Below are 26,973 nucleotides of genomic sequence, written 5' to 3'. Positions count from 1 at the left end.
AAAAACTCCGTGCTCTGGTTAATGAGGATTTGGGACAAGGGGCTCGCTGCCTTCCCATTTCTTGAATCAGAGTGACATCATCAGACTTGCATTTAAACAGCTCACAGTGGCTATTTATGAAAACTGGATGTGAGGGCCTGGGCTGCAGGCTCAGAGACCATTTATTCACAGAGGCAGTTGCTGTGTGTGGGCTGAGAGGAGAGCAGGGAAATTGTGAGGCTCCAGGGAAAACAGCGCTATGGCCTAGACACAGAGAGGAGGCGGGGAGGCAGCCAGACCCCAGTGCGGACAGACAGCTGCCCACCTGGTCCAGTTAGGTCCCCAAGAAAAGAGGATGAACCGAGAACTGACCCTCACCGAGGGATGAGCTCTGGGAAACCCACTCACCCTGTGTAGGCAGGCACAGGGCAGAGCGTGCATAGAGCTGCTCACCCAACGTGACCTGAGACCTTGGCAGCCCCTGGCAGCATGCCAGGCCTCCCCCCAGACCCGCTGAATGGAGTCTGTGTTTTGTGAGGTCCCCGTGACTGCTGTGCATGGTGCAGTTCCAGAAAACTGTCAGAGGAAACACGCTTCCAGAAAGATGAGTCTGCGCTCCATTCCCAGTTGTCCCATTTGCTGGTGTTGACCTTGGCCAATCACATTCCTCCTCTGGATTTTCTCACCCACAGGTGGAGGCCATAATACTCACCTCACAGAGGGTGTAGGGGGTGGAGGAGCCTCAGGTAGAGGTTAGCACCAAGGTTACTTCTGAAGCAAAGGCCCATGTTTAAGAAAAGAAAGCTCAACAGTAACACATACACAAACACCGTTCCTCTGTGGTCAAGAAAAGAGGCAAGGAAGTGAGCAGGGGCTTGTGCTACTGGTACGAGTTTTTAATATTCTACCTTCTGCAGTAAGGGAAATTTCCTATTTTCTGAGGAGCAAGGGAACATTCTATTTTTAAATGGAGTGTTTCCAGGAAGATTTCACCATTTCATGGTACATGGGAAGGACATAGGTTATGAAGTGAAACAGACCAGACTTTGCCTGCTTAGTAGGTTATCAGCAATGGATGAATGAGTGAAGCCGTTTCATTTATTTCCTCTGCACACTGTCTGGACACTTTTCTAGGGCTCTTCTCCCGTGGCGTGTTGGTAAATGTCTAACAACCAAATCTTAGCTATTGTAAATTGTGCCGCTATGAACATAGGGGTGCATATAACCTTTCTGATTGGTGTTTCTGGTTTCTCAGGGAGGGGGGTCAATTGGGGAAAAAGAAGACATATGTAAAACTTTAGACAATAATAAAAAACAATGTCTAACAGCCAATTCTGAGCAGGGTCAGGGCAGAACCCCAGTTTGCCACAGTTCCTGATTTCTATCATATAAATAATCCCACCGTAGTCAGTTTCAAACTACCAGCATGACATCACGGAACACAGGGAAGAAATATGCACCGTTGTATTTCTACCACATTGACAGCCAAAGCCATACATCACCTCAAGGGCATAGAGAAGAGAAAGACGTAAAATAAGTAGATAGTGATGAGTTCTGAGCCTTTGTCACCTTCATTTTTAATACAATTTATTGTAAGTTTGTATCCTTTAGCTTTTGATACCAGCTGTATTTAACTGCGGCCTGAAAAATGCCTGAGGGTTTAGCAGTCAGCTGCCAGGAGTCCTGTGCACAGGCCCCGGCTCACCACGTTGAACTCTTGGAGTGACTGACAGCAGCTCACACTCTCTGTGCTTCCCTCCCTGTGCTGTGGGGCAGGACAGTGAGCCAATAAGGGCTTCCTTCGATGCAAATAACCGCATGACGGGCTGTGCTCTCTCCCTGCAAGAAGCTCCTCGATCACTCTGCTCGCACCCCGTGAGTGGAGTTTTCACTTTCTTGGATGTGTATTACTAGCGGTTTGTGTATTTGTCCCTTTCGCCGGGGTCTTTGCAAACAAAATTGTGAAACCCAGATGTCAGCTGAAGTTCCCTGTCCTTGGAGATCCAAGTGGAACTGGCTCTAGCCCTGTGGCACCACTGGTGGGAGCCAGCTTCCCTTTTCAGGGACAATCAGTGGGGCCGGGCTGCCTGTCACTACTTGAGCCAATGCGGCAGAGACAGGGTTGAATCATACATGAGCGTTTATTCCAGTCCTGCCGGCAGTGTGGGAGCAGCAGGCCATCCACAAAAATCTGCTCTGCACCCCCATAAGCCAACTGCTTATATTGCATAGATCAGCGGTTCCCAACCTGTGGGTTGCGACCCCTTTGGCAGTTGCATGACCCTTTCACAGGGGTTGCCTAAGACCATCTTGCATATCAGATATTTACATGACGATTCATAACAGTAGCAACATTACAGTTATGAAGTAGCAACGAAAATAATTTTATGGTTGGGTCACAGCATGAGGAACTGTATTTAAAGGGCCAGAAGGTTGAGAACCACTGGCATAGAAGGATGAAGATTACTTGGGAAGTAGGCAAAAGGGTGTTCCAAATGGGAAGTTAACAGGTCTGCAGATTTGCAAAGGCCTGCAGGTGTGCAAAGGCTGGGGGCCTTTAAAGGCTGGTGGTATGAAAGGGCTGAATGTTTCCAAAGGGCTGGCGGCTATTCATCTGTCCGTGATCACAGGCAGCTTCCTGATGGGGAGGGTGGGCCGCATCTCCAGGTGAGCTCCCAGGTCCCGCGCAACTCCCAGCCAGGTTAGGATGTGCCTTCTTTAATCAGAATAAAACAATCACAGTTAGCGGAGCATGATTAGTATTTCTTACAATTCTAGCTGGCCCCCAATATTCTATTTCTGCCTGTCAGCTGGAGTGTGGTCGTGTTTGCCTGGGGTCCTCTGGCTGAGAAGTCCGGCCCAGACCTGATCCTGTGAAAGGGTCAGTGCTTCCCCACTGATGCCTGTGACATCCCAGACCTGGAACGCAGCCCTTTCTCCCCTCACGTCCTTCAGAATGACACACACGACAGTTGGGAATGGAGCAAACTTTCCTGAGCGTCAGGGCTATTGTTATTGCTGTCTTTGTTGTTGTCATTGTTTTATATTCCCATGTGGTTCAGCCCTCATCTCTGTTTAAAGCTTCCCATCTCCCCTTTCTCCAGCCTCCAAGTCTGCAACTCTTCCACGAAATGTGGCTCCTCTCCGTGGATCATGAGTTTATTACAGAGAAATGTGCCTCTTTGTGCTTTTTGGCATATTCTCAGAATCATTCTGTTTACTAATAACTACAGACCCTCGTTCCCAAGTCTCCCCTTTGTCTTACATCAGGGTCCCCCAAATCCAACTAAGGTACAGAATATAAAACAAGGGACACTTTTAGTAAAGACCCATGGAGGGTAGCTTCAAGCTGATCCCACAGGGAGCTCTAGAATGTGAGCCTGGGAAGCTGGCCTTCACCCACCTCACCCCACCCATCAGTCATTGGCTAAGCCCCGCCCCCACAGATAAAGCCATTCTCATGGGCTACTGCCACCAAAGAATAGCAGGTAAAGCTCATTGGAGGCAGCAGCCCAGGGAGCTGTTCGAGAGCCTTGGCTAGAGCATGGGCAGTGTCTGCTACAATTCTTTCAGAGCAAAACAGAACTTCCCCAGGCTTTTGAAAACCTTTCTCTATTTTTCCTTAATCATCTTTAAAAGAGAAGAGAGTGGGATGGTGATTTATTTCCCTCTGCTAGGACCGATATCACAGCCCTTGGATATTGTGCTGCTTTTGTTTGTGGGAGGTAGAGGATAGCCATCCCCAACCGGCAGTCCAGATTTACAAGGTCGTATTTGGAACTGATCATATGTTCCCAAAACGCAGAGGTCGAAAGGACTTGGAGCCCCAGCCCATGCAGGGACTGATGAGGAGGGTCAGCAAGTCCCCTGCCACTCATAGAACGACTGTTCCGAGAGCGCCTGCTGGGCCCAGCCACTGTCTCCAGATACAGCAGTCATCAAGAATGACATGTTCCACCGGCCGGTGTGGCTCAGTGGTTGAGCATCGACCTGTGAACCAGGAGGTCACAGTTTGATTCCTGGTCAGGGCACATGTCCAGGTTAAGGGCTCGATCCCCAGTAGGAGGCATGCAGGAGGTAGCCAATCAATGATTCTCTCTCATCACTGATGTTTCTATCTCTCTCTTCCTCTCCCTTCCTCTCTGAAATCAATAAAAATATATTTAATTTAAAGAAAAGAGGTGACAGGGAGGGGCCTCAAAGCCAGGGAGCTGTGCATTTTTGGAATTGTCGCCGAGAGCTGCTACCCTGAGCGTTTATGAAGTAAAATGCGCTTGACCATCCTGGGCCGCCTCCACTTCTATCTCAAGGGCAGAACTGAGTCTGGAGTCCACTCTGTCCCTGGCACCGGGCTCAGTACAGAGTAACTAGTTGCTCTGTGAACATGTATTGAATGAAGGATGGTGAGTGCATGTAAAATCCAGGAGCCTTGAGATATGAGTGTGGATCTCGGGGAGACCAGGAAATTGCCGAGAACAATCAGCCATGATGGCTATTGTTTGTTCACTGCAGCTGGGCACCCAGATGTGTTTCCGCGGTGCCAGCCTTGGTGAGTGGCTCACGCTTTTCGCTTTAATCACTCTCCTTTGGGAAACGTGAAGCCACTGAATGTTTCCATTCTAGTGCGATTTCCAAACGGAGAGAAAGAGAAAAATCTGATGGGGGGGAAGGGGGAAACAGTGTGAGACCCGAATATTACTTTGCATATGACTTTGCATCTGGTCTGCCTTTGGCTCTCCAAAGAAACCTGGAGCCACTGATAGGAAAGCGCTCATGGGATCAGGAAATAGAAGGTGTTTACACCTTCGGGTTTGGGTCTGAGAGGACCAGTTTTTCTATCTGAATGTGAAAAGTCTCCAGGGCATGGGAAGAAAGTAAGTAATCCACCAATTACATGCTGGCATTTTTCCCACGGTCTCCAGCCTGAAGGCACTAAAAAGACCAGGCACCATTGTGGGTAAGGGAGGTGAGTGCCTACTTGGGATGGTTTCAGACTTCCTCCTCTTTCTCCCAGAGCCTCTGTTCCTCACCTAGCGGTCCGGAAAGAAGGACCTTAGCCCTGTGGTGCCAGGCTGTATTTCCTGTTAAAAGATGGAGTATCTTGTCCTAGCTGGTTTGGCTAAGTGGATAGAGTGTCGGCCTGTGAACTAAAGGGTCCTGGGTTCGAATGTGATCAAGGGCACATGCCCAGGTTGCGGACTCGATCCCTAGTGTGGTGTGTGCATGAGGCAGCCGCTCAATGATTCTCTCTCACCACTGATGTTTCTCTTTCTCCCTTTCCTTTTCTCTCTGAAATCTATAAAAATATATTTTGGAAAAAGATGGAGTATCTTGTGGGAAGCCATCCAGCTCACAAGAAAGAGAATTGGGATTCCAAGCCAGGTCGTTGTAAATGGGGGCGCCTGTCTGGGTGAGTCAGGCACAAAGGGGAGCGGTTAGCAGGGAGGATGCCTGCAGGGTTCCCGAATCCCAGCACCTGACTTGCATCCCGCTGCTCGCCCAGGGGAGCCCCGGAAGCTTAGATCCATGAGAACACAGGACTTCTGTTCCTGGGAAATGAAAGATGGGAAATGTGTAGAGCAAGCATGTCAAACTCAAAGGCTGACATGAGCCAAATAAAGGAGGCATGCAGCCCGTGGGCCGTGAGTTTGACATGCTCGGTGTAGAGATTCAAACTTGGGGCTCTAACAGCTTCAGTAGGAATGGAAGGGCTTAGGCTAAATAAACATGGACCCATATTTCAGTGCCGGGGCCCTCCTGGTGCTGGGGACGTAGGATCCGCCCAGCCCCTCCAACACACTCGGAATCATGTCCTCACACCTTGTCAGTTAAAGGGTTTGTCCTAAAAGACCCAGCTGTAAGGCAGTTTTATCTACCTCTGTTTCATCCGTGCTAAATGCTTATGTGGCCCCATTTTAACATCTCTGAAATGAGGATGTGAAATACAATCAGTGACTGTAATAATTTAATTGGCAGTTTCGCTTTCTTAGTAGTTTATACAGTGATGAGTCTTACAATGAATTGTGTCTGAGAGAAAATGAAATGTTATAGGATTTCTTGGTGGAGTTACCCAAAGATGATCTATGTTTGATGAATTCCAAGTGTATTGGAATAATGACAGCTGCTTCCAGTTATTGAGAATGTACAAATTCCCAAGCTCTGGGTTTGATGGAGTGATACAAAATAGCAGTCATATTAATCATAACAACAATTGCCGCAAGATTTAGTCATTCATTTATGTGTGCCGTGAGATGAAAAAGGTTGAAAATCGCTGGTTTAGATGGTCAAACCTGCACCTCTATTGCACACCTGTGGCTCTATAGGTTGGTGTGTGGATCAGATAGAGATGGGTGGAGATCAAGATACAGATAGAGGTCTCCATGTGCTTATTTATGAGTACTGTTCTCTTACCTCATTTCAAGAACGTGGATGTTTTTTAAGAAATTTGATTTTTGCTCTATACCAGGGGTGGGGGACAGACCTTTTTTCTGCTAAGGGCCACTTGGATATTTATAACATCACTAGAGGCCCAGTGCATGAAAATTCATGCACTCAGGGGGGTCCCTCAGCCTGGCCTGCACCCTCTCGCAGTCCGGGACCCCTTCGGGTATGTCCACCTGATGGCTTAGGCCCACTCCCCATGGACATTGGGCCTAAGTTGGCAGTCAGACATCCCTCTGGCAGCCCAGGAGCCCTTGGGGGATGTCCAAATGCGGCTTAGGCTCGCTCTCTATGGGGGACGGGCCTAAGTCGCAGTTGGACATCCTTAATGCTGCTGAGGAGGAGGAAGAGGCTCCCGCCACTGCTGCTCGCAGCCATCAACAGGGCTTGTGGCTGAGTGGAGCTCCCCCTGTGGGAGCGCATTGACCATCAGGTGGCAGCTCCTGCATTGAGCATCTGCCCCTTGGTGGTCAGTGTGCGTCATAGTGACCGGTCATTCCTAATCATTCTGCCTTTAGGGTCAATTTGCATATTATCCTTTTTTTATATAGGATTCCCGGGCCATAGAAAATTATCAGCTTAAAAAAATTAGCCTGTTATATTTGGTCAAACATTTAACTCACCCCAGACCACATGATTTCAAGGGCCTTATAGGGCCCGAGGGCTGGATGTTCCCCACCCCTGCTCTACACAGTTGTCTCTCAGTATCTGTGGGAGATTGTTTTAGGGACCCTGTGGATCCCAAAACCCAGGGACACTCAAGTCCCTTATTTAACATGGTGTGATATCTGCATATAACCTACACACATCCTCCCGTGTACTTTAAGTCATCTCTAGAGTACTTATTATACCTAATACAGTGTAAATATTATGTAAACTAGAGGCCTGGTGCACGAAATTCACGGTACATGGCAATCAGGGCCAATCAGGGCCTTGCGTTTGCCCGCTGGGACCTCCCTTCCCCGGCTGCCAGCTGCCAGCTGGAGCCTTTCTTCATTCTGAGCCGCCCCCTGGTGGTCAGCACACGTCATAGCAAGCGATCGGTCTCCCGGTCAAACTCCCACAGGGACAATTTGTATATTAGGCTTTTATATATAGAGATAGTTGTAGTAGTATATTGTTCAGGGAATAAAGTCAAGAAAAAAGTGTGTACATATTCAGTACAGACACAGCCATCATAGACCAAACTACACAGGGCATGTTGGCAGCAACCTAACTTTTATTTTTCTCTAATATTTTCAATTCTTGGTTGGTTGGATGTGTGGATGGGGAACCTGAGATCCAGAGGGCGACTATACTATTAAAGGCAAATATTTTTACACTCCCCAATGAATATAAGATGAGAAAGAAAGGGGTAAGAAACTCGCATCTGATAAACGCCTGCTCTTCTCCAGAACCCTAGGCAGTTCACACACTTGGTTCTCTTTGAGTCCACTTGGTCATCCCGGTACAGCTGTAATTAACTAGTTATAAATAGCAGGAAAGGAGCCAATGGAAGGCCAGATATTATAGGCATGTCATGGAGCAGCTTTTCCTGGAAGCTACAGCTTTACACTCCCCAGGGAGCCACCAGTCCATTCCCCGATCACTCGGGGAAGGGACCAGACAGGGAGGAGAATAGACTCACTCCCAGTAAAGTCAGGGTGACTCCTGGAAGGTATTTGTCTATCAGTCATACCTGGGAACAGGTCATTGTCCAAAATGGGTGTGGCCACTGCAAGGGCATGACATTTGGAATATTTTGTCTCATAAACAAATGAGTCCACTCTCTCTCTCGTGCTCTTGGTTGACTCCTGGCTTGTGGGGCTCTCACACTCCTGCTCTCCTGCATTCACCCACATGGTTCATGGCCATGTGGACCCCACACACACAGTGGACTAATGGACTGCAACCAGCCTGATGCTGAACTGGACCTGGTACAACATGGAATGGAAACTGGCCTGCCAGTGTCTTTGCTCCTAGCTCTACTGAAGCCCCAGCTACACTTCTTCAATGACTGGACTAAGGGAAATAGGACTTTGGAATCCAAGGCATGTAATTCCATGCAAATAAAAATAACTCATCTTCCCGTGAGAGTCTCAGAAAATTCCTTTTCTCGAGATAGCATAAGGACTCTCCCCCCAGCACTCAGTGGGGATGGGGATCCCCCACCTACACAGATAAGAATCCCATGAGGTAGAGTTAGAGGACCCCTTTATTCCACAGGTAGGGGGAATCATCTACTTAAAGAGAATCTGCTGAAAATGGAACCAAAACTTCATATCAACAGTGGAGAAAAGTATGAGTACTTTATCACCAAAAAAAAGTGTTATTCAAATGTTTATCTCATAGGCGGCAAAATGTAGGTTATAACTGCAACAATGCTCTGCTTGTTAGAAGGAACAAAGACTGAATCAAGGGCTAATTTGGGGATATATTTTCTACGCCGAAATTACATGATAACACAAGAGAACCTCACATTTCATTTTCTCAACATTCAGGAGGAGGATTGTCTGATACTTTTAATCCTTTGAAGCATCAATCGATTTGTCTTTCGTTGTTCCAGGAGGATTGTCCCTTGTTAATGGCTTTGGTGTGTTTAGCACAGCTATCCATCCTCATATCCATCAACTTTATGAAACCCTGAATCTATTGTACCTCTGCCTTTTGACTTTGCAAATGATTCATATTGTACTATTAGGTGCTGTACCCGATGGGGGAGGCAGAGACTGGCCTGCAAAACCAGGCACAGCGAGGACAGAGGCTGCTGTGAAATCGTCAAGGATGTTTGCACGGAGACGTCTTCAGAGGAGTGGTTTTTGGTTATAAGGACTTTTGCTGTGCTGTGCAATCTCTTAGCAGCAAAGACTGGGGTAACGACTAAGAGAATGAAAGTCCTTTGAATTGTCCTGTGTTATCGATGAGAATTGGAGGTTCAGAAAAATAAACCTACCCGAGGTCATCTGGTTTTCAGGTGGTGAGCCCCAATTCGGATCCTGGCTAACTAGTGTTAGTTATCTGTTCCTGCACACCAACTACCACAAAACTTAGTGGCTTAATACAGCACACACTCGTTATCTCAGTTTCTGGGCATCAGGAATCCCGGCACGGCTTACCTGGGCCTCGTGTTCAGGTAGCTCACAGAGGCTACAGTGAAGGTGTCCGCCAGGGCTGGGGGCCCATCTGAAGGCCCGACCGGGGAAGGATTCTCTTCCAAGCCCCCTTTTGTGGTTGTGGGGAGAATTTGGTTCCTTGAGGCTGTAGGACCCAGAGTCTTCGTTCCTTGCTGGCTGTTGGATGAAAGCCGCGTTTAGTCCCATACCATGTGGGCCTCTCCAACATGGCAGCTTGCTTCATCAAAGCCAGCAAGAGAGAGTCCACCAGCAAGATGGCAGTCACAGTCTTTTGTAACCTAATCGCAGGAGGGACACCTCTCTTTGACTTCTTTCTATTGGTTAGAAACTCATCACAGGTCCCAGCCACCTTTCCTCAGGGGGGATTAACTACACGTGTGAATGGTGAGAGGGGCCCCTGGAGATCATCTTAAGCCTTGGTACAATTAGACCCCACACCTTTCCTTTTTTCCTTTGTGGTACTGTTATGAGAAGAACACGGCAGATGCCTGCAACATGAAGAAGATGCTCAAAACACAACCTCCCATCACTTTATAGCACCTACTCTCTTAGGATGCAGTTTTGACATGTTGAACAAAAATGCTATGTTGGTAACCAGGCTTTGCAGAGAGGGCGGTCCCCAGAGCAGTCCTGACACGTGGAAGCACGCTGCCCAGGATAAGTTGGATGCCATTCTCAGAGAGGGGGTTGGGGACCAGACTGATATCAACATCTCAGGATGGTCAGAGAGATGGCTTGTTCTGGAGGAAAAAGGAAACATCCAGAGATGGCCTATTTCTCCCCACGTGTTTGGCCCAGATCCCAGTGTGTCTGCCACTCAGCCTGGCTGGCTTCTGTCTCTAGCCCTCAGGCAGAAGAGAATGTGACCTGCCAGAGCTTCGATAGCCTCCCCTCTATCTGGAAGTGTCCGATCAAGACAGGGGTGCTGGGGCGGGAGGCGGGGGTAGGGGGGAGGGTGTTGGCTGCAGTGTTAATGGGACTGTTGTGTATTTCGGCTGAGGCCCTTGCTAGTGTGGAGGAGGTCAGAGGCCTGGAACAGAGTAGTGGGTCTGGAGAGGCTGGTAACCCTGGCAGAGGCCTTCACCTTTCCCACGCCGCCCAGACATAATGGTGGTCTTCTTTCGGAGGCTGGATGGATCCGAGGACAGTGACAAGCAGCCCTGCAGAAGTAGCCAAATGGGACTCAGACTGGTGTAGCTGGTGCAGTGCATCATGGGACTCAGCACCCAGCTAGGGCCTCATCCAGTTCTTAGTTGATCTGCCCATTCTGAATAAGGAACCCACGTCTGATGGAATGGCAGCACGTTCCTTCAACCACGTGGGACTCAGTCATCGGCCTGACCCACTGGAGCTAAAATTCACTCCTGTGGTTCCTAGCAGGTCATCGCTAGCAGATACTGACCTGTGAGCTACACCAGGCCGGCGGTAGTGTCTAAGCATTGTCCGTCTCGTTTACTTCTCACCACAGCCCTGAATTAGGAGCCACTGTCATTCCCCTTTACAGGTGAGGAAACAGGCCCCGGTGGTGAGTGACAGCCGAGAAGGAAACTCCAGCCTGTTGGTCTTGGAAAGCTCTTTCGGGCCTTCTCACCGGCCCCGGAAGCCTGAACCCGCAGGAAGTGCCCCGATGGCCTTTGGCATCGTGTAACTCAGTCCCCTCATGTCGCAGACAGACACTGAGGCCTGGGAAAAGGTAGATGTGAGCTGTGAGCTGTGAGCTTCGTCAGCCAGCCCCTTGGGCTGTGCACTGTGATTCCCAGAAGCCCTCGGGCTGACTCCGGGAATAAAGAGCTCCCCGCACACAGTGGGTGCTTTACCTCTGGGGCATTTCGGATGGGGAGCCGTAGCTTTTGTCTCCTGCTGGAGACCAAAGACCAGCGGTGGTGCCTGAGGATCAGGACAGTGGGCTAAGGATGGCGTCAGCAACACCTGCTCTGTTAGGGGGTTCAGCCTGCCTTCGCCTGGCTAGGGAGAGATTGCACACATCCCCATTCAAACAGGTTTGGCAGCTCTGTTTCTTGTCTCAGCCCCCAGACCTTCCACTTGAGACACCAAGAGCAGCTACGGAGCCGCTTCCTGTGTTGGTTTCCTCCCACCCTGTCTCCCCCCTCCCCCACCCCACCCCGGCCTGGGTGGGCAAGGGCAGAGGAGTAGGCTGGAAGCATGTAGGAGACTGACAGTGTCTGCTGTAAGGGCATGTCTGAGACCCTTGACCCTGACTGGCTCATTTGCAAAGACAGCCCACCTTGCAGACAGAAGGCAGCTGTTGGCTCTGCCCAGGACTCGGCCCATAAGCCCCTGCTCACTCCTGAAGGTCCTGGGGGGGGTAGGAGGGGGTGGGGGGCGGGAAGGACTGGGCAAGAAGTGAGGAGAGAGGAAGGGGGAGAGAGGAGAGAGGAAAGGAGAGGAGTGGAAAAGAAGTTAGGGGAGTGCACATAAAAGTGGGGTGAACCACAGAGACGGAAACCGCCATGTCAGAGGAGGAGAAGCATCCTTGGGGAGGCAGGGAGAGGAGAGAGTCAGGACAGGAGAAGGGAGGACTGTCCAGCCACGCAAACCTGGCTTCCACCCCGGCATCAAGTTCAATGGAAAGAGCAAATTGAAACCTGCAAGAGGCCAAAAGGCGTTTCCTCTTCTCAGGCGCAGGAACTTCCTGCGTGCGCTTTGCTTTATAAATAAATTACTGTTCTCAAACCTCAGAAAGCGACTCCCTGAGGTGGCTGGTGCTTTTCCTTCTTGATGGGCAAGGAAATGCTAAGCTTGGCCTGGGGCCTGGCCTTTGCTGCCCCCCGCTGGCCAAAGCCCGGCTCTGCGCCCTCCCTCCGAAGGGAACCGGCTGAACCTGCGCTTTGGTGATTGGTTAAGGCTGAATTGTTGCCTCTGCTGGCTCTGCGGTCCCAGACTATTAGCGGGGAAGGGATTGAGGTCCCCAGGCCCGACCACTGCCCTAAGCTTTAGACTTGAGCTTCGGTCAGCCTGCTGGCTCTTTCCGCAGGTCCACGGCGTGGTTCATCTTTCAGTCCTGCCGGCTTGTGCGCATGCTCCTATGTCAGTGACCAGCACTTGTCCACCCTGTCACCCACCCCCGAGACCTCACAGCTGCTCCTCTTGTTCAGCCTCTGCGCCCCGTTCGTCACAGATCCTGCCAAGACCTCCGAGACCCTCGTTCACTCTCATGGGACCCTTGTCATCTCGCCAGTCAGCCCTCACCCTCTCTCATCCACCCATGTCAGCAGCTTCCCGGAGCTGTCCTGTCCGGGGCAGACTTCGTTGATATAGATCAGGAATGGGAAATCTTTCTTCTGGCCAAGGCCATTTAGATGTTTACAGTGTCATTCGCAGGCCATGCAAAATTATCAGCCTAAAAACTAGCCTGCTGGCCGGCTGGTGTGGCTCAGTGGTTGAGCGTCCACCTATGAACCAGGAGGTCATGGTTTGATTCCCAGTCAGGGCATATGCCCAGGTTGCGGGCTTGATCCCCAGTGTGGGACGTGCAGGAGGCAGCCGATCAATGGTTCTCTTTCATCATTGATATTTCTATCTCGCTCTCCTCTCCCTTACTCTCTGAAATCAAGAAAAATACGTTTTTTAAAAATTAGCCGGCTGTATTTGGTCAAACATTTCATGAACTCACCCCTAATGCCTTACCAGACCAAATGATTTCTTGGGCCTTACACGGCCCGCAGGCCCGACGTTTCCGATAACACAGACAGCGATGTGAAGATAAGATACAGAGGTAGATGATATGGGTGTGGACGTGGAGCTGTGTATATTTAAAGATCTTCTGCTGAATCAAGTCCATACCCTTCCCTTGGTCTACAGAGCCCTTCCCATCCCTCCGCCTGTCTCTCCAGAACCACTGTATGTCCTTTGCCTTTGACTCCAACGGCAGGGCAGTTGCTCATCCCTGAAGTCATTTCTATCCATTCTCCAAACACTCACGGGTTCGTAATAAGTGCCAGACTCTGAGACAGTCACTGGGGTTCAGGGAGAAGCCAGACAGTGTCCGCCCTCAGGGAGTGGAGTCTCAGAGACCAAACACACAGGCGCAGCCCAGACACAAGCTGATGAATTGGGGGGTGGGGGTGGGTGGGAGTTACCCTGCTCTGTAGACACTGGATGCATGTGGCACAGATTCCCATTCCACACTGTTAGTTTTCTATGGCTGCATAACAGCTAGCAGCTTATAAGCAACACGCATTATTGTCTCGCGGTTTCCGTAGGCTGGGAGTCTGGGCACAGCTTCACCGAGTCCTGGGCTTGGGGTCTCACAGAGCAGTTTGGGGCTGGGTGACGTTCCTTTGTACAGCTTGGGGGTTCTCCAAGCTCACCCGGTCGTGGGTCTCACTTACATGCTGGCTGTCAGCTGGGGGCTTCTCTAGGGTCCTAGAAGCCACCACCGTTTCTTGCCTTGTCGCTCTCCAGCCCCTTCACAGCATAGCTCATGCCAAGGCCAGCAGGAAACTCGCTCGCTCCATCCTGCTAAGATCGAGTCTTATATAAAGGAACATCGTCACAGGTGCGTCTATCTCATTGTCTTTGCTGCATACCAAAACCTAATTGAGGGAGTGACAACCCATCATCTTTGCCTTGGTCTGTTGTAAGAAGCAAGTCAAAAGTGCCGCCTGCACCCACGGAGGGGGAGTATGCCAGGGCGTGACTCACTGGGAGCAGCCTTGGGGCAGGCTCACCGCACACGCCTCGTGGGATCTCCCCAAGGTTTACATACACTCTGGATACGGAGCGTAGGTAGGATCTCTCTGAATGAGGTCAGCTGTGGGACGCCGAGCGCTTCTCTCTCCCAGCCACGGGCTGCAGCTCCATGTCCGATGCCAACTCAAGACAAAGCCACTCCCACAGGCTGTGGTTGATGGGTTGCGTTGCAGGGCCACAAGCCTAACATTTTAGATGTTCTTGTTCTTAAAAACCCTTCAGCACGCGGTGAAGTGTGTCCTCTCTGTCATCATTCCCAGCCCTGAAGACCAACTCCCGCCTCCAGTTTTTTTTTTAAGCAAATTTTATTAATTTGAGAGAGAAACATTGATTTGTTGTTCCACTTATTTATACAGTCATTGGTTGCTCCTTGTGTGTGCCCTGTACAGGTATGGAACCTGCAACCTTGGCGTATCGGGACAACACTCTAACCCACTAGCTACCCGGCCAGGGCCCTCCTCCAGTTCCTTCATTTGTGTTGCTGAGGAGGTTAGCAGTCTGTGTCCTTAGGGTTGCAACTTCCACCTTGTCTGGCTCCGTACACGGTTTCACTAGATGAAAGGGGTCCCACCCAAGAGGGACTCTGGGGCCAGGCATTGGGATGGCGTCCTGCCTCAGGCAGTGTGGTGGCTGCTGTTCTGCAGGAAGAACGCTCGGCAATCTCACAAACGATTCTGAAGATCCTCAGTGGAAAGAGGTTATTTCCTTGAGCACCTACTGGCTGTAAAAGGCAAAACAAACAAAAAGGAAACCTACTAAGACGTGGTGATCGAGGCCTTTGCGGGATGGATCACGTTTGGAAGGAGTTTGTGTTTTCCTTACCCTGAGAACTTTTTCACATATTTTAACATCAGAGTCCTGTACGAGCAGGACTTGTCATTCATGCATTCACATTCCTGATGGTTTACTAAAGCGTGTGAAGACCTTTGGTCTCCCGGGGGTTCTGCAGCCCCGGGGTTGGGACCAGGTGATCTAGTGCGAGTTCCAGCTAACTAACCGATGCCACTAACGAGCTGGTAAAGCAGAAATATGCACAGCCTTGCCTTCTTTAACTGGAATATTAACCTTACCCGCCTTGCAGTTTGTTACGAGGTTAAATGGAATATCACGACACATGCCCAAGCCCGATGGAGGTTGTGGCGTCCATCCCACTGTCTGTCACCTTTCCCCGTCTAGCCTCGGAGCAGCCGGGACTCGGCGCTGCCTCAGACTCCGTCTTCTTTCCCTCCCAGGTTCCTGATCGTCCTGGGCTGCTTGATCCTGGCCGTGCTGACCACGTTCAAGGAGTACGAGACTGTCTCGGGGGACTGGCTTCTGCTGCTGGTGAGATCGCCGACCCACCACAGCGCTGCGTTTCTGGTTGGACTTTCATGGCCAAGGCCAGGAGGCTGCCCTTGGGTGCAGTTGTGCCCAGTTAGTTTGGGCTTCCTGGGGTCTCTGGCCAAGCCATGAGAAAGCAGTGCCCGGATGACACGGTCAGGTCTGCCAGGGCCATGGGTGGATTGGGGAGTGCCATTTGTTATTCTAGATCAGATATAACCAGTGCACAGCCTTGGGGCATGCCCACTGCACACGCCACGTGGGGATCTCCCCAAGGTTTACATACACTCTGGATACGGAGCGTAGGTAGGATCTCTCTGAATGAGGTCAGCTGTGGGACGCCTACATTCTAAGCTACATTCTAAGCTACAGCTCCCAGTCCCCTGAAAGTTAGCACAGAGGCATAGTCCATTCCGGACCCTGCCTCTGCTTTCCTTCCTCAAGCCTGCGGGTCTCTAACTCCGCTCAAGGCCAAGTACCAAACCCCGTTCCCGCATAAGCTTACCTCCCCCACGGCCTCTGCCTGTTTTCCTTTTGGTTCCCCGTCAGGGTGTGGTACAGAGAGAGGGGCCTAGCGTTCTTCGGCAAGTTGCCTAATGGCCCTGACTCGGATTCCTCACGTCCTGGCCTGAAATACGTGCAAATAGCAGGTGGGCAGCCATGCCGACGGGCTGGGAGCAGCCTCCTCTGCTCTGGCAGAGGCCCCAGGAGGGCCCTGGCCTTTGGGGTGACCACACCCTTGCTGGATGCGGACTCAGCCCACCTCTTCCGGGAGCGGGTGCCAGTCCCCCAGTTAGGGTTCACAAAAGAGCAGAAGCTTTGGCTGGCACTCACTTGCCATCCTTGGCTCCGAGGCCATAGATTCCTTCTGAGAACAGGTGTTTACGATCCACGCACCCCGAGCTGAGACCTGAGCGGGTGGATCCTGGGCGACCGGCTCATTCCAGGGACTAGGTTTCTGGGGTCACCATGGAGCAGCCGCTCCCCAGGGCCCCCGGAGACCACCAAAGAGAGAGGGAGGCAAAGCTGTCCTATGATCACAGGGAGGTGCAGGAGGGACAGGGCCCACCCAGTGACCCAGGAGGTGGCATGGGGCTTACGACATGGGCTCCATGCCAGGTTCCTAGCCTGGGCTGCTTTCTTTGCCACTGGTAGCCTTGAGAAATATGCCTCCCTATTCCTTGCCTTGGTTTTTCAAAGTGTAAAATGAAGATAATATTACGGAACCCTGTCTGGCTGGTGCCTGGCCCAGGAGCCAGGCCCAGTGACACTGGAACAGTTAGCAAAACCAGGGCCCTCTCTTTTCAACACAACTGCACTTAGTAGGGGCATTGAACACATTAGAGGGATTAAAAAAACAATCCATTGGAGCAGAAATATAGAAAAAGGCCCGGCTGGCATGGCTCAGTGGTTGAGCTTTGACCTATGAACCAAGAGGTCGCTGGTTCGATTTCCAGTCAGGGCATATGCCCGGGTTGCAGCCTCGATCCCCAGTAGGGGGCGTGTAGGAGGCAGTTGATAATGTTTCTCTTTTTCCCTCCTTCTTTCTCTCTGAAATCCATGAAAATATTTTTAAAAAAGAAAAAAGAACAAGTAATCACTTTGCAAGCCTGAGTGTTCGGGACCCTGAGCCCAAGGGAATGAAGGCAGGAGCTGTCCAGCGGAGGGGAGGACCCATTCTCTCCCCTCCGCCACAGAGCAGCGACCGGTGCAGCCACTGCGGGTTCCCGGGGCCTGGGCCCTGGTCAATCCGTGTCTCCGCTTATTTCTTCAACACAGGAAACGTTTGCGATTTTCGTCTTTGGAGCCGAGTTTGCTCTGAGGATCTGGGCCGCTGGCTGCTGCTGCCGCTACAAAGGCTGGCGGGGGCGGCTGAAGTTTGCCAGGAAGCCCCTGTGCATGTTGGGTAAGCCCACCCCTGAGCCACCTGGCCAAGTCCCCTTCCCACACTCTTCTCCTGGGGATGCCTGGGCTCTGCTGAGGCCAGCCCAGCCTGCCGCACCCCCCACCCCACCTCCACGAGTTCCTCCTGCTGCTGAATCCTCCTCTGTGTCCCCTCCTCGTGATTCCACAGAGCAGTGATTCTTCCTGGGCGTGCGGGCACGCTCAGCATTTGGACTTGGAAGGAGCCAGCCCCTTGCAAGCTGTTGAGCATCCCGGTCCCTAGATCGTAGCACCCAGTCATCCCTGCATATCTGGACTGATGGGGGGAGGCGGGGGAAGAGAGACACCACTGCAGGCTGAGAATTGTTTCTAGCGGACCCTGTTGTGCCCATTTTCCAGAGGTGGGGACTGAGGCTCACAGAGCTGAGCCATGTTCCAGTCACACAGTATATTCCTAACATCCAGGTCTGGATGAACCTAGCACCTGTGCCCCTCCCTGCCCCCCCCCCCCCCCACCACCATGTTGCTCTGTCTTGACCCAAGAGTGGCTCTGAGGAAGTGTCCCTGGGCCCTTCATTTGGGTGCAGGCATTCTGATAGCAGAGAAGGTGGGAGCTGTCATTCTCCCCTCCTGGTACAGCATAGACCCGTATGTCCCATCTGAACATCCTACTAAAATCATAGCATGACAAGACAAAGTCTGCCCACAGTGATGGCTAGGGGACGTAGAACATAGAATCCCAGGGATGGTTAAAGTGTCAGGATTATAGAACGCCGGCGCTGAAGGGCCAGCCAGAGGCCTTTGGTCCACATGCCCTCCTGTCTAATGTTTCAGTCCCCTTCGCAGCAGCCGTCAGCTGGTCATGCAGACTGCTTGCATACTTCCAGTCATGGGGCGCTCACTACCTATCAAGGAGTTTATCCATCTTAACTCCTCTGACTCCTCCAGATATTTTGAGTTCAGCCACTCTGTTCCTCCTCTCCATTCCAGTAGATTCTCCTTTTGTCAGGAAATGTGGCTTCAACTACACCTTTCTAGTATGTCCCACGTTCTGTCTCAGGAGACTGATTCCACTTCCCACGTGTGGTTGATGCACGATTTCACAGGCAGGGCTTGGCACTCGCCTGTGCCAGCAGACAGGGCCTGTGGTGGCTTCGTTGTAGCCCGGACAGCTCTGGTCACGGGCCCTTTGTCTGTGCTCTCTCCCAGACATCTTCGTGCTGATTGCCTCTGTGCCCGTGGTCGCCGTGGGCAACCAGGGCAATGTCCTGGCCACGTCGCTGCGGAGCCTGCGCTTCCTGCAGATCCTGCGCATGCTGCGGATGGACCGCAGGGGCGGCACCTGGAAGCTCCTGGGCTCGGCCATCTGCGCCCACAGCAAAGTAGGTGCCACGGAGAGGCCACGAGGCCACGGGGCTCCCACCCGCAAAGCTTTCCAGGGCGTGCCCTCCAGCAGGGTGTCCCCGGAGGGTATTCTGCCACCACTGGTGATGACAAGAGGGGGGGCGAGGGAGGGCAGAAGCCGGTGGGCTACGGGGAACTGAAGCAGGTAGACCTGGGCCCGGCTCAGCTCCACCAGATACAAACGACATGTCATTCAACCCTGTTGACCGCAGTTTCCTCATTTCCAGGCAGGGCTCCTCAGGCCTCTGCCTCTGGGCTGTGGAGAGGGAGACCTGAGCTAAGGCAAGGTAGCGTCGGGGGAGGAGAAGGCTCCAGAGTCACCCAGATTGATTGGCACTGCTGTCACCTCGGGGGCCAAGCACCCAGCACACGCCCAGCATGTGGAAGAGGTTCAGCTGCTATTGGTCGGTGCTGAGCCCGGATCCGCTCAGCCGGGAGTCGGGCACGATTGTTTCCCATCACACGGACAGGGAAGCAGACGCGGAAGGAGGAAGTAGCTGCCCAAGGTCATGCCCTGGGACGCACACCGGGCAGCCTGGCTCCAGCCCAGGTTCCGTGGTTTGCTGCTGGGCGTGGTGGAGCTCACCTCTCCGAGTGAGAACGGCAGCTCGAACCACGGGGCTTAGTCTGATCCCCTCCCAGAGTGCCCTGTACCTGAGCCGGGGTGGAAACTGAGGCAGGCAGAGCCTGTGCCTGGAGCCGAGGTGCTCCATTAGTCCAAACCTTAGCTGTTCCCTGGAGAGTGCAGGAGAACCGTGTGCCTCGCTCAGGCAGGGAAGCCCTTCGGAGGCCCGGGCAGGAGAAAGCAGAGCCAGGAGCCCGCGGAGGGAGTTGTCCAGGGAACCAGGTGACGAGGGCTCCAGGCCCATGTCCCACAGAGTTAGACTCCGCAGGGCCAGGAGAGGCCAGGCTCTGCTCCCAGAACCGAGGACCTGAGAGTGTTGACACCTTCTCGCACACACAGCTCTGATGTGGCCAGAGGGCCCCATCGCTCCTAAAAATGAGCCTTGAGTCACCGAGCCGAGGGAAGAGGGGCCTGGAGCACCCTGCAGAATGGCCCTCCGCCCCTCACTCCCCACATTGGCTAGATCTTCCCTCAGCCACCACCGACCGCAGGAGCTCAGGCAGGTGCAGGCGCCCACGAGGCAGGTGCAGGAGCCACGGCGCCGGGAGCAGCCACAGGCTCTGCTTCGGAGCTGCTGGTGAAAACCGCGTCCAGGCAGGATTACCCTGAATAGCCTTTTAAATGGCCGCAAAGCACAGGACTGGGACACATTTTTGCTCCTCGCCCATAACCATTATACCGCCTCTTAATAACCCGCAGCTAGTTTTTCTGGGCATAGGATGTGTGTTTGGTTAAGCATCAGATGAAACTTCTGACTCACATCTGGGGTCAGAGCGTATGAAAACACGCAGGAACGCTGGAACTGCCCACAGCCTGGCCGGAGGCTGGTGCTCACACAGGAGCCCAGGGAGGGAGTGCCAGTTCCTGCTTGCCCACTCGAGCCCCCTGCAGGGCAGACCCTGGAGAGGGGAGCGGCTGGCTGGATCGCGTGCACCGTCTAAAAGAACCTCTCTCTCTGTGGCGTGAGCTCACACATGTGCACTGGGCATAATGAAGTGTTAGTCATTCAGACAAGTCTGCTTGGAAAATAGCAAAGGCAGCCCCAGCCGGTTTGGCTCAGTGGATGGAGTGTCAGCCTGCAGACCAAAGGGTCTCAGTTTCAATTCCGGTCAAGGGCACGTACCTGGGTTGTAGGTTCCCAACCGGCCTGGGCCCTGGTCAGGGTTCGTGCTGGAGGCAACCAATCGATGTGTTTCTCTCACATCGATGTTTCTGTCTTTCCCTCTCTCTTCCACTCTCCCTAAAAATTAATGGAAAAACATCCTCCAGTGAGGATTAACAAAAAAAGAAAATAGCCAAGACATAAAGGAACTAGAGATAAACCCGCTCTCTAATTCGGGGAGCAGATCCGGGGGAAGTTCACAGTGGAGGTGACATGAGTCTGCAGCTGGCGCCACGCTCTGGTTGGTCCCGTGGAGAACGGCCGTTTAGGCAGCGAGACCAGGGTCGGCAAAGGCCCGACAGAGGCAGGAAGCGAGCTGTCAGTGAGAGCCCAGCGACCCGCAGGCCCGCTGACCGGCCTCCTGCGGCCAGACAGGTGACAGATATTGATATGAACAACTTTGTTTTCTGACGACTCAGCGGGGGTGACAAACCTAATCTCCAGATCATGTGCGTCCATAACCTTGACTTTCTCCCCACCCAGGCTACCGAGCTGCACCTTGAAGCTGGAATAGAATGAGGGAGAGCGAGCCTTAGGGATTGTCCCCGTCGGGTGTTTGAACTCCAGCGACACCCATCATTGCCATATCTCTGCACCATCCTACTCTTCCTTAACTTTTTTGCAGTACCTTTCTCTGGTTTACTTACTCATGTGTCCTAGTCTGTCATGTGATAACATACATGACATCATAGGTTTTAGGTGTCATTTATGCTCATTTTTAATATGGTTTCAATCAGTAGGTGACTCACATGAAAACTGCCTCTGCATTCCCCCAGTAATGCAGGTGGCACTTTCTGGAACTCTGTGGTCCAGTCTTTCATTGTAAAACTCGGGGAACCGAGGCTGGGAGGAGGGTCCTGTGCCCAGGGTCACACAGGCACTTGGCAGGCTGGGCCTGTCCACAGCGCTGTGCACTGTGCACACTAGCCCCCCCCCCCCGCCCCAGTGTCAGTTTCCAGTGGAACGAGCTTTATTCTGCCCAGTCCTGCGTGGAATCAGTCTCCTGAGTTCCAAGCCTTGTCTCAGAGACAGCAGTCTCTGAGCTGTGATATCGGGGTCCTCCCCCTAGAGGTGGAAATCTCCCCCTCCACCGACAGCCAGGCACTCACGGTGTTCATGCTGGAAACAATGACCATGTCACTGGCCCCATTTCACAGTGATGGGAGGTGAGGGCCAGAGACGGTGAGTAACTTGCCCAGGGTCACGGAGCTGGCAGAGCTGGACTCCACCGCCAGCACCCACCCCACGGCCTCCAGGGTCCTCTTCCCTTGTCCCCTGCTCTCTCCAGGAGCTCATCACCGCCTGGTACATCGGCTTCCTGACCCTCATCCTTTCTTCGTTTCTTGTATACCTGGTGGAGAAAGACGTGCCGGAGGTGGATGCGCAGGGAGAAGAGATGAAAGAGGAGTTTGAGACCTATGCAGACGCCCTTTGGTGGGGCCTGGTGAGTCACCCTTTGCCAGCCCCCTCCCCCCCTGCCCCTGCCATGGGGATGGCCTGTTATCCACAGAGAGAGATGGGCGGCTGCACTCTGCAGTCACAGTGAGAGTGAGACCGCCTCCATTTCCCATCCTGCCCTTGGGCGACCCCTCACAGGCTGCACGCTTTGAACAAGCAGGCTTTCCATCGTGTTTATAAGAAGTCAGGCGTCGCAGCAGTCTGGTCCCAGGGTCACTAGGGCCCTTACCTCATTAGTTGTAGGCTGTTATCAACCAAGCCACACGTGTGCAAACACACACGGTGACACAGGCCTTCAGACACACCTAGCGACTCAGCACCACACCCACAGGGACACGTGGCACAAGGTGGCACCTGCCAAAGGCATACTTGCTCCAGAGCGCTGCTTTAGGCACGTCACCTTTATTAACACAGTTTAAACTCAAACAACTCTTATTGTGCCCTTTATAAATGGGGAAACTGAGGCATGAAGCGGGTAAGGAACTGATTCAAGGCAGACCCTGAGCCAGTCCGTGGTTGACCTGGGATTTGAACTCCGGCTGTTGGGCTGTGGAGGCCAAGCTCTTACCTGCTTTGCTCTCCTGCCTCCTGGGTTCACAAGTACATGTGTTCACGTTAATACATGTGATCATACACAGGAGTGCACAGCACATAGCAGACATTGGACACGCACACCTGTGTCCAGATACATGTAAATGCACTCACAAGCACACATACTCGGTAACGTGGCTATACACAAAATCACACAAATACACGTAGGTACATGCACAAACATGTTTGCAGTTACTGAAACATTTGTGAGTCGTCGTCTATAGGTAGGAAATCCTTAACTCAGGGCAGGTGTGCCCTCAAGGATCCATGTAAGTTCCTTGATACTTGGTAGCTTTTCTCCTACGGGATCTCATTCTAAATAGTCACAGCCCCCCGCCCCCAAGTCAGTACAGAGGCTGATATGATGGGGGGAGCTCAGGGATACACCCCTGGTTTCCCTCTCCCTGGGGACCCCTCGTCTGAGCCCCTCTCTCTTCAGATCACACTGGCCACCATTGGCTACGGAGACAAGACCCCCAAGACGTGGGAAGGCCGTCTGATCGCAGCCACTTTCTCCCTCATCGGCGTCTCCTTCTTTGCCCTGCCGGCCGTGAGTACCTCAGTGTGCACCCGAGTGCACACGCAGGACCCTCCCCGCCTGGCCCCGCTCTGCCTGTCACCTCACCTTCCATCCTTCACGCCATGAACTCCAGCGCTGCCCACTCACTGGCCATCCCTGCAGCATGGTGTCTGCTCTCTGCCACGCGCTGTGCAGGTCCCTTTGCCGGGAGTGAGTCCTCCTCCAAGACCCAGTGTCCCCGCTGCCATCTTCAGACTGGTCGTCGCTCCCTCCTCTGGCAGAACCCTGGAGGGCATCTCCGAGCCTGTCCTGGGATTGCTCAGCTCCATGTCTGCGGAAAAGCTGAGCCACACAGATAACAGACTTGCTCAGGGCCTCACGGCTGAAAAGTGGCAGAGTCAGGAAGTGGCCGAGTGGCCGAAGTGGCGGGCAGAGCGCCACTAAGCTGCAGAGGCAGGCCTCCCAGACGTCAAGGCTCCATTTCACCCAGCAGCCTACTCCCTTCTCCCCAGCACTTGGTGTTGTCACTGCGGCCGGGAGTGGGTGGGTTCCCAGGAGTGTCTTGGGGGCTGCCTCCGAGCCTGACTTTCCCTCCAGGGCATCCTGGGGTCCGGGCTGGCACTCAAGGTGCAGGAGCAGCACCGGCAGAAGCACTTTGAGAAAAGGAGGAAGCCGGCTGCTGAACTCATTCAGGTCTGTCTGCTGCGGGTGAGCGGGATGGGATTAAATCTGTGTGCAGGCCTGGTGCATGTGTGCACACATATGGGTGTGTGAACATGCATGTGGTGGCGTGTGCATGTATGTGGGCATGTGTACGTGTGTGTGTGTGTGTGTGCTTCTACAGGGGTGGGCATGCCCGTGGCCTGGGACCCAACCCAGGACCAGCTTGCACATGGGTGGCTGTGGTGTTTCTGTGGTTGTCTGTCTGGCCGGGCTCGGTGGGTGCTTAGTGACAGTCCTATCCCTCTTCCTTCCGGGTCCTAAGCCAATCAGGAAATAGACCATCTCAGGACTCAGACCAACCCATCTGCTATGTTTTTTTAAATATGTTTTTATGAATTTTAGAGAGAGAGAGAGAGAAACATCAGTGAGAGAGAGACATCAATCGGCTGCCTCCTGCATGCCCCCCACTGGGTATTGAGCCTGAAACCTGGGCATGGTTCTGACTGGGAATCCAACTGGTGACCACTTGGTGCCTGGGTCAACACTCAACCACTGAGTCCCACCGGCCGGGACCATCTGCTGTTTTACTAACTAAGCTGCAGTGGAGAATTTGGGTCTTTCTACTCCCCACCCCAGTCTTTACTGGGGGACCCACCAGGAAGTCAGCCTGGCGTCCAGGAGCTGAGCCGGTCGCTTCAAGAAGGTGTGGCCTCACCTCTGCCAGGGCTCGGCTCGGGAGCCCATAAGCCAGAGAGGAAGAGAGGCCTTACACGGGGAACTGAAACTCACGCTGTGTTCCACTGTCACGCATCCTGCGGCAATGCTGCTGCCTGCCTGCCGGCTCTCCGTGGCCAGCACGCCCTGCCCTGGGCTGGAGGCTGGGACGATGGTGAGAGGTGGTGGCAAAGGCAGGAGTGCTCCCATCACGTCAGAGGGACTTCGTGCTTCGTGGCCTCCTGGCCGTGGGGAGCACAGAGAACAGGAGAGTGGAGAGTCCTGGCTGCGGCTGCATGGGACTGAATGGCCACCCACTCGTAACTTGTGTCCGGGTAGTGTCTCCGTGGGTCTGATATGGGATGGTCCTAGATGCTACCCTACACACTGTCGTTTCCAGGCCAGCCCCAGTCTCCAAGAGTGTACACCATGACCCCCCAACCCCAAACCATCCCAGTATCCAGTAATTCTAGCACATTAGCCTCAAACCCCCTCTCCGCTATCTCCTGCACCCAGAAGTGGCACCAAAGACAATATTTGTCTTCCTATGGATTTGTGAGTCTCTCCCTCCAAGGGCATGAGCCGTGCTCTAAGGCTGTGGGACCGTGTGAGCAGTCAGGTGACACCAGGTCGGTCTCTTCTCCCCGCAGGCTGCCTGGCGGTACTACGCTACCAACCCCAACAGGATCGACCTGGTGGCCACGTGGAGGTTCTATGAGTCGGTCGTCTCTTTTCCGTTCTTCAGGCAAGTGGTGGGTGACCCATCTGGACCGCTCAGGGCGTGGCCAGCTGCCCCTCCCATGGGTCTGCATTGGTGCCCATGGGCACACATTAGGATCACAGGGAGCTTAAAAACTCCCAGGGACCAGGGTGATTAATCAGACTCCCCCGGGAGGGACTCAGGCATCAGTATTGATCGGCTGCCTCCTGTACACCCCACACTGGGGATGGAGCCCACAACCCAGGCATGTGCCCTGACTCTGAATCAAATTATGATCTCCTGGTTCATAGGTTGACGCTCAGGCATCATTTTTAAAGAAACCCCAGATGACTCAGGGTGCCGATGCTGAGTGGCTGATAAGGGAAGGTCGTATCGATGTGTGAGCGGGATCAGTGGCTGAGGAAGTGGGGAGCCAGTGTGAGGGGCCACCCTGGCGATGCCTGCTCCCCCGCCCCACTTGTTCTGCCCCTGCTGCCGCTCCGGATGCTGAGAACGGCCAGGCGGAAGCTGCAGGAGGGACCCTCAGGGGACCCCAAGATGTCATTTGTGCTCTCAGAGGGGAGAGGAAAGGAAGGGGAAATAAAACCCCTTTCCATGGCCAGCACCTGGGAAAGGGCGGGAGAAATTAGTGTTTATTAGATGTGCACTACGGTCCAGACCTCCAAGGTCAGGTTTCAGTGAATCCTCACAGGCACCCTCCAAAATAAGTGAGAGGTTCTCAAGTGTAAGGCACGTTGCCATGGAAATGGGAAGGGCCTGGTAGAGCGGGTAAAGGTGGGCACAGTGGGGAGGGAGGACTAGAGGAGAGAGCAGGGCAGAGGGCATGGGCTCCGAATCACAGGCGGAGGATTGGCCATCGTCAGCGGGACCCTTCATCGTCATCGTTGGCACAGAAGGGAAGCCGGTGGGTGGGGCCAGGTGTAAGAGGTGGTGTGTTTGGAGGTGAGACCATGGGGCAGATCTTGCGGAGAGGTGAGTCAGGGTCGAGCGCTGGGGAGGGGGCAGTGGGGAGTGTGATGATGGAGAAGGCCTGAGCTCATGGTCTTGGAGAAGGAGAAAGGATGGGAAGGGATGCCCCTCATTCTTTAACACTGCTCCCCAGTCCTCCTTCTCCTGTCTTCCCTCAGCCCACTCCCGCACCCTTTCCCTCTGTCCTCGTGCTTCAGGGGGGAAATGGGCCAGAGGCTGTGTGGCCAGCCCAAGGCCAGACTGGAACCAGATGTTGAGCTGACCATGAACTAGAAATTCCTAACTCTCCCGCTGTCCCTGTACTCCACTATCATGATGCCTCTTCTCTCCCCATTTCTCCCCTCCCCCCTCCCAGCGATAGGCCAGTTATCCCCTCAGTGTTTACTGTGCACGCACCGTGGGCCAGGGTGTGGGGTGCTCAGATTTTGGAGCTAAAATACCAAGGCTCTGGCCCCAAGCAGTTCATGGGCTACCACGTAATTCTGACTGACACCATGCGATCTGAATACAGTCCCACCTGCGAGATTAGCTCAGTGTAGACCCTGGGGAGTTGGATAAGAAATACACAAAAAAAGAGGGGCCCTTTCTGCTGGAACGCTAAGGATGAACGTGACTATCCCAGGCAGGGCAAAGAGGCAGGGAGTTCCCGGCAGGGCCTGAGTGAAGGCTCAGAGTCACAAATGTGTGCAGAGCATA

At 53.2% G+C, this 26,973-nt stretch overlaps 1 protein-coding gene across 1 annotated transcript in view; it reads left to right on the top strand.

The window, feature by feature from the left end:
• The window catches only part of KCNQ3 (potassium voltage-gated channel subfamily Q member 3), a 164,999-nt gene that overhangs the window by 116,252 nt on the left and 21,774 nt on the right, over positions 1 to 26,973 (top strand). The window contains exons 2-8 of the mRNA XM_059672320.1: positions 15,479 to 15,569; positions 17,346 to 17,472; positions 18,660 to 18,832; positions 21,930 to 22,085; positions 23,130 to 23,240; positions 23,808 to 23,903; positions 25,238 to 25,336. Of these exons, the coding sequence (XP_059528303.1) occupies positions 15,479 to 15,569; positions 17,346 to 17,472; positions 18,660 to 18,832; positions 21,930 to 22,085; positions 23,130 to 23,240; positions 23,808 to 23,903; positions 25,238 to 25,336 (853 nt within the window). The remainder of the gene's footprint in view (positions 1 to 15,478; positions 15,570 to 17,345; positions 17,473 to 18,659; positions 18,833 to 21,929; positions 22,086 to 23,129; positions 23,241 to 23,807; positions 23,904 to 25,237; positions 25,337 to 26,973) is intronic.

Source organism: Myotis daubentonii, chromosome 17 (genome assembly GCF_963259705.1).
Source record: "Myotis daubentonii chromosome 17, mMyoDau2.1, whole genome shotgun sequence".
In the NCBI taxonomy this organism is placed as follows: domain Eukaryota; kingdom Metazoa; phylum Chordata; class Mammalia; order Chiroptera; family Vespertilionidae; genus Myotis; species Myotis daubentonii.
This window is presented reverse-complemented; position numbering and strand designations above follow the sequence as displayed.